This window comes from Chenopodium album, chromosome 27, assembly GCF_948465745.1.
Source record: "Chenopodium album chromosome 27, dcCheAlbu1.1, whole genome shotgun sequence".
Taxonomy (NCBI): Eukaryota; Viridiplantae; Streptophyta; class Magnoliopsida; order Caryophyllales; family Amaranthaceae; genus Chenopodium; species Chenopodium album.
In genome coordinates, this window is record NC_137860.1 from 18,708,991 (window position 1) to 18,716,322 (window position 7,332).

At 36.3% G+C, this 7,332-nt stretch overlaps 1 protein-coding gene across 1 annotated transcript; it reads left to right on the forward strand.

The window, feature by feature from the left end:
* Positions 1-2,115: 2,115 nt before the first annotated feature.
* LOC145621161 (mitotic checkpoint serine/threonine-protein kinase BUB1-like) lies at positions 2,116-7,131 on the forward strand. The gene is made up of 14 exons (XM_081675894.1): positions 2,116-2,240; positions 2,359-2,512; positions 2,629-2,786; positions 2,980-3,070; positions 3,813-3,923; positions 4,071-4,158; positions 4,246-4,349; positions 4,440-4,511; positions 4,616-4,705; positions 4,787-4,944; positions 5,954-6,014; positions 6,106-6,240; positions 6,323-6,444; positions 6,543-7,131. The coding sequence occupies exons 1-14, from the start codon at positions 2,170-2,172 to the stop codon at positions 6,730-6,732; spliced, it is 1,605 nt and encodes a 534-aa protein (XP_081532020.1). The 5' UTR covers positions 2,116-2,169; the 3' UTR covers positions 6,733-7,131.
* The last annotated feature ends 201 nt before the right edge of the window (positions 7,132-7,332 follow it).

The following is a 7,332-nucleotide window of genomic DNA, read 5'->3' on the forward strand; positions in this document are numbered from 1 at the left end:
GTAAAAAGTAAAGAGGAGAGAGGGGGGGTAAATCCCTATTTATAGGGGGTGAAACGGCGTGAAATCCAGTCATCACTGTTAAAATAGCCGTTTTTTACTGTTCACCCTTCATGGGGTGACGCGTGTCACAGGTACCACGTGGCCTGCCACGTGGCACCAGTGAGGGGCAAATGTTTGGGGCATTTTTCACCCTTGACAAGTACGTGGACCAATGAGGAGGTGCCACGTGTCTGAGGCTGGCAGGTCACCTTTGACCAATCTCCAGCTGACACGTGGCCTCTCTAGATACTCTCTCAGAATTGCGGCCTTCAAGGGCCCAATTCCCAAAAATCCGCTATTTGGCGGCGCAGCCCATCAATTCTAGGTTAAAATAACCTAGGAAAGGGCACTTTTCCCAAGGACCCTATAAATAGGGAGATATTCCCCCAAAATGGGGGACATTCAGAAATTCACAAAACATTTATTACACTCTATTTTCTCTCTCATCAGAGAACTCCTGAGCTTGGAATCCAAGCAGATCCCCACCTTAAATTCCGCACTTTTTACTCTCCTTCAAGTTACTAACTTGAGCGTTGGAGGCGGAGCACCACCCAAACGGTGTCTTCGTTGATTTTGCAGGTACAGAAGCCCTCCGGACCAGTTTTCGAGTTGTAACTCTCCCAAGGGACAAAAACACCCTAAACAGGATCGATCCACGAGAAAATGGAGTTTTGCTCAATCAAAGTGAACTTCGTATGTGTTGAGAATTTCAACAATCTTTGATCATTCTTGTCGGTTGGCTCTTGAAAAAACCAAACTATCATCAGCAAAAAGGAGATGAGAGATCATAGGCTCGTTCCTGCTAGCCTTGGCCCCGTGGATTTTCTTATTAATCACTACTTTATTAAGAAGACCAGAGAAAGCATTAGCTACCGGAATGAATAAGTATAGTGATAAAGGGTCACCCTGTCTAAGACTCCTAGTCGAGACTATATTATATTACCACAAGGAAAACCACTAATAAGAAAAGAGTAAGAGACATTTAACACAAAACCCATAACAAGACAAATCCAAATGTTAGTAAAACCAAGTCTGGCAAAAAGATCTCTTAAGAAAGACCACTCAATTCTGTCATACACCTTACTTATATCCAACTTAAGCCCAATGATGCCTTTTCTCCCCTTACTTCTCTTTTTTCATTGTGTGGAAAATTTCTAGTGCTATTAAAGCATTATCAGTAATGAGTCTACCCGGGACAAAGTCACTCTAATTCTCGAAAACAATTCCATGAAGAACAGTTTTAAGATGCATAACAATAGCCTTTGAAGCAATCTTGTATAGAACATTATACACAAATAGATGAGCCGGATTAGTATGATTGATACTACACGGAGAGATGGTACCATGTAAAATATCTTAAACATACCGAATATGTCATCACCTATAATATGCCAAAATATCTGATAAAAGATAACATGCAAACCGTGCAAGCCTGAGAAGCAGCCATGCATTCCTTTTCTATACTCATACATTCCTTTATTGTAAATTCAGAATCTTCCTCTTCTTGTACTGATTTCAATCGTTGCTCTGCATTTGTAAACTTCTTCTCAAGGTCATCAAACTTTCCCCTTCCCCAACTCGATAGAGAAGCAGCCATCAAGCTAATTCTTGGAGCCACGCCTTCACCCACTGACAGCTGTCAGGTTTTATGGACCACCCTTTCACACTCCGAGTCAAGCAGCCACCTAGATCTAAACCGAAATACGTTTTTTTTTAACAAAAAAAAAATTTATTATGGTGGTTTTTGACAAAAACCAATTTTTATAAGGTGGTTTCTAACAAAAAAAAACCCAAAAATTTAATTATATAGAGTAGAATTATTCGAAAACAAAAAAAAAAAAATTATTATGGTGCTTTTTGACAAAAACCAATTTTTATAAAGTGGTTTCCAACAAAAAAAATCTCAAAAATTTAATTATATAGAGTAGAATTATTCGAAAAAAAAAAAAGTTAAGTATATTTTTACAAAGTTAAAAAAAAAGAAAAAAAAAACTCATAAAATTATATTTCTCCTCGTTCAAATTTCAACTTTTCCGCGCCTCTTCTCCTAACTTCTCCTCGTCTTCACCATCCACACACACTCAACACCTCCCAACTCAACAGGTAATCCGGTGGAAAACAAAACCAGATATGGCCGTCACTTCCACCAACATCAACCAAGCTTTCTCTTTCACCAGTGACCCTCTCCTTCCATGGCTCTAGTACTTTCTCTCCCCTCTTCATTTTCTGTAATTGCAACAATTTCTGCTAAAATTGCTTCAAATCTGTGCTATTTCTTCTCCAATTTGTTCAATAATTGTTCTCTTTCAATTTTTGTAGTTCAATTAAGAAGGGATTAGACGATCTATTTGCATATCATAGTGAAGAGAACAGTTTAGCTGTTGATAAGCTTGTTTCTGATTGCATCAGAACCTTCAAGAACAATCCTCGCTATCAAAATGATGTTCGATTTCTCAAAGTTTGGTTTCTCTATGTAATAATTCTAATTTTTCAACCCCTTTTCTGCAATTTTGCCATTATTAGGGTTTTTGGAATAAAATGTATTTGCTTGTGATTTGGGGTTTTTTTTTTTTTTTTCTTCTTCTGCAGATGGATTGCTGTAGAGATTTCCATGGTGTTTTTAAAGAAATCGAGGAGCTTAAGATTTGTCTCGGTAATTCTGTACTATACGAAACGTGTGCCGTGTTTTTGGAAGCTAAAGGGCAATTAATTGATGCTCATGAAATCTATCGTTTGGGCATTTCAAGGTCTTTTTTCTCTCATATTATCAATGTTTATATTTTAAGTGAATGTCAATTAGCTTAGTTGGTTCAATTCGTCTTGGGTGATACCATAGACACGGGAAAAATTGAATCTCGTCTATATCATTGCCCCTTAGTGGTTCCCTATAGACCAAAGAGTTTTAGTTCATTAAATTTTCTTAATTTTGTGAAATTATAGGAATGCTGAACCTATTGAAAGCCTGAAGAAAGCGCACAAATTGTTTCTTGAGAGGATTTCAGTTGTACACAAGGCATGTTCTATTCATCAGGTAACACTGTCCTAAATAATGAAACTTATGCATTGAATTGGATCCTAGACATGGGTATGTTTACAATAAATGAAGAATATGCTTTGTTAATGTTAATGTTGTCTTCTGGTTGTTGTAGTCTTGTATGATTTGCTACACCCTATCAGCTCATTGTCCATCAATGGCTGCATTACTACAATCCAAGATCTAATAACAAACACGCAAATGTGTCCAAGTGTAAAACTCGGTTGTTTTCTGATTAATATTTATGTATTTTGTCCAAATAAAGTGTCGAGGAAATGAAACAGTTACATGAGGCGAATCGAAGGGTTAGAGACTTAGAGCCACATAGATCATTAGGTCAATTACCCTTGCATCTCTACTATCAATGAAATTTGTCATCATGCTTCTATTTTAAATCTCTTGCTCTATCACGTGTTTACAATTTTACATATCTCATCTTACATGATTGAAGTTCATTTATAAGTTTACCAAGCTTATTTCAGCATTCTGTATAGTCCTCAATGTAATATCTTGAAGGCTCTATCAGGGCCTCTCTTGACTCACATGATCAATTTTCAACGAAAAAGATTCCAAACCAATTTTTGAGTACTCTATTGTCCTCACTCCTCACAGTGTAATAACTTTAAGGCTGTCATGATCATCGTCATTTCCTCCTTAATCTACTGCTCTTACTTTTTGATAAGCTATTTGTTTGTTGGAGAATTGACAAGGTTCGTGCAACTAATTACCGTATTTGCAGAATGTTCATATAGATACAAAGAAGCTTGGACAGACTTGTGTCAACCCATGGTCGTCTTCCACCATTGATGAAGTTTTGCAGAAGATTTTTCCTCATTTAGTGAAATATGAAGTGAGTTCTGTCGTGTTGCCTCCTTGCTCCTGTTCTCATAGGGTTTCTTATGCAAAGTTTTACGTTTTGGCATAGACTTTGGTTAGATATTCTAAGTTTGATTATGACCTTAAGTTTGTAACCAACTTCTTTGCTATGTTGTTTCAGGGGTACCATTTTAGCTCAAAAAACTTTCCAGGAAAGGTTGCTTTGTCTACATTACAAAAGTCATCCAGGAATAAAAAGATAAAGATAGGTAATTGGCAGCAAATTATGTTCCTTGTTTTTCTTTTTAATGTATGATTAGGCCTGATGCCTAACTCAGATGTGTCATTATGTGAAGGTGGAAGGGACTATCTGATCAAAGGCTGTGCTGGTCATGGTGGATTTGCCCAAGTTTTTAAAGCTTGCATTGACTCTGAACCTGATGAAATTGTTGCACTTAAGGTAACATACTCCATCAAGAATCATGTGAGCTGGTTGCACTTTTTCTGCAATTCACTCATTAGATACTGTGCTTATTTGACATAATGGCAGATACAAGCACCTCCTTTCCCTTGGGAGTTTTACATGTATCGTCAGCTTGATCAGCGTCTCCCAACTGAGGAAGTAAGCCTTTTTGTTCCCCTTTCCATCTACCTTTTAAAAGGACATTCTATAATACAAAGCCTTTAGTGTGAAATCTCTCTTTTATTTTTTATTTATCTAAACAGAGATCCAGGTTTGGAAATGCTCAAAGGATGCATCATTACTCAGACTACAGCATACTTGTTTGTGACTATTTGTCACATGGGACCCTTCATGTACGTTTATAGTGCAACACATTGCATAATATTCTTCTCATATACTACTTCAGAATTGGCTGATAAAAGGGTTATGGCCAGGATGCAATAAACTCATATATAGTTGTTGGGGCATTTATGGAAGAGGTGTTATGTATGTATTACACAATTGAGATGCTTCACATACTTGAGACTCTACATAGTTCTGGCATCATCCATGGAGATTTCAAGCCTGATAACCTTCTTATTCGTAATTCCAGGTAATTTTTTTTTTTATAACATTGATATTCGATAAACATTAGTATGTATGAGCAAACTGGCTGCGTCAATATCTAAGTTCAGTTTTATATGCTACTGTTTTTAAGGGTGTCTTCATGTTTACTTTACCAAAAGCTATGAACTAGCTTTGTAGTTCTATTGGTTAAAATGCTTAATGAAGAAGTGAATTTTCAGTTTTTCAAATTTTCATTTGAAAACAGATATCTCATTAATATGGATGACCATTATCTGGTTGTTTCCAATGGTACAACTGTTAAATGTAGCTCCAATGCTATGAATTCTACTTGAAAAAGAGACGTCTGCCATCCTCACTACTTCAAAAGAAAGCTTACAAGTTCCTCAGTTATAGCAAACAAATGTGCAGATTAGGGATTTTTAACAAGTTGTTGGTTCTTCACATGATGATGGATGCATCCTTAATCACGGCTACCATATATATGTAATTACAAACTTATTCGAGTATGCTGGTTTCAGACATATGCCTGTTTGCAGAATAGGTACTTACAAGATCAAAATCTATATGCCATCACGGTTACTGTAGGTTACTGTAGGTTCTTTTGCCAAGTTGGATGAACCTCTTTATTATCACTTTTGCTTATGGCATTCCAATATAAGATCAATCAGAAAATATCACTGCCTATATGTGTAAAGTATCTGAGGTATGGAATGCTAAAATTGTAAAATCTACCAAAAATCTATTTTCTTTCAAACATTTCTGTCTTCCCATTTCGGAAAAACAGCCAGTGCCCATATACCTGTTAGAATTCTATGCCTGAAAATGTGGCAGGTATATCTTTCTAAAAGGTTGTCATCTGCACCATCATAACTGGCTAATGTCAGAAATGCAAAGTCACTAAGGTCAAGGCTTACAGCTGACAAAAATGTATTGCAAGTCCACTTCATTGTCAATTTATTTGTAGCAATCTCAGTGTTTAGTATTATATCTTCTGGATTTTAAGAAATTTCCTTACATTATTTGATTCCTTACAGAGTTGATCTGACAGATGATATGGAACATTTTGTTAGAAGACGTGGGCCTTGGCAGGATCAGGTTAAAACCAATTGCGTTGCAAAATACTTATACACATAACTTATGTTTTTTATTTGTAGAAAGCCAATTATTCGTTGATTCTCTGATGCAGGGGCTTTGCCTTGTTGACTGGGGAAGAGGAATAGATTTGAAGCTTTTCCCAGCTGACACTATGTTTCATGGTGATTGCCGTACTTCAGGCTTTTGTTGTGTTGAAATGCGAGAAGATAAACCTTGGAAATTTCAGGTGTGTTACATAATGCCACGTTTTCCTTATTCTTCCCCTTTCCGTTGAAAGTGACTGCAAGTTAGAAATTTGACTCATATAGGTGGACACTTATGGCCTCTGCGTCATTGTTCATATGATGCTACACAACAAATACATGGATATTGAAAAAAGAGTATCTGCTGATGGAGGCCATTTTTACCTACCAAAATTACCATTTAAAAGGTGTGTCCTTTGTTTGTGTAATAATTGACTAATTGTACTTTTTAATAACAATCAAAATTTACATGCTTCAAAATCCAACAAATTCTTCTGCTCCCTAGGTATTGGAACATCAAACTGTGGGATAATCTTTTCAAAAGGTTGCTCAATGTCCAACCTTGTGATGATCACCTGAAGATGTTGCAAGAACTCAAGGAATCCTTTCAAGAATTTGTGTTATCAGACCCGTCCTTTGTAAAGAAACTGAAGGAGTCACTGCGGAAGCAAAGGCTTTCTCTTTGTTCTGCTTAGCTCTTCAATATTGAAGCTATCTTGTGAATATCAAATGTGAAATGAAAACAGCTGACAAACAGAAGCTATACATCAGTTGCTTAAAAAAATTTATCTGAATCTCTCCCCATTTCTGTAACTGTGTGTGTGTCTTCTTTCTGCTGGGACTCAGTAAATTTATGAACTTCTGTAATCTGTACTCATTATCCAAATTAGGTGTCAGTGGTCTACTGAAATTCAGAGACTCAATATATAGAGGACATTGAAGACAACTTGCTTTCATGTCTAGGTTTGGGGCTTCAAAAGATCTTCAAGATGTGCAAATGAAGTGGAGTTTCAGAATTTAGTTGTAAAGAATTTGTGAGGATTGTACATCTCTTCTTGAGACAAGAATCCATGCATCTGTCCGCATGAAAGGTACACTAGGCTTGCTTTTTATTGGCATTTTAATAAATTATAAATTGAATGTATAAAGAACAGATGTTACCTATGTTGAGACAAGAATTCAGGTTTTATATATTGTTAATTTTATTCTAGTTTCTATGACTACTAAAGCTGAATTTTGTTCTTCAAGCCAAACAACAATGCAAAATTGAGGGTATAATTGGTTAATAAGTATGA

What these genes read in the sequence shown, in the direction of transcription:
- LOC145621161 (XM_081675894.1), top strand. Translation starts at nt 2,170, where the DNA reads ATGGCCGTCACTTCCACCAACATCAACCAAGCTTTCTCTTTCACCAGT. An exon ending in CTCATTTAGTGAAATATGAA is followed by an intron (nt 3,924 to 4,070) that starts GTGAGTTCTGTC and finishes ATGTTGTTTCAG; the next exon opens with GGGTACCATTTTAGCTCAAA. An exon ending in TGTCACATGGGACCCTTCAT is followed by an intron (nt 4,706 to 4,786) that starts GTACGTTTATAG and finishes GGTTATGGCCAG; the next exon opens with GATGCAATAAACTCATATAT.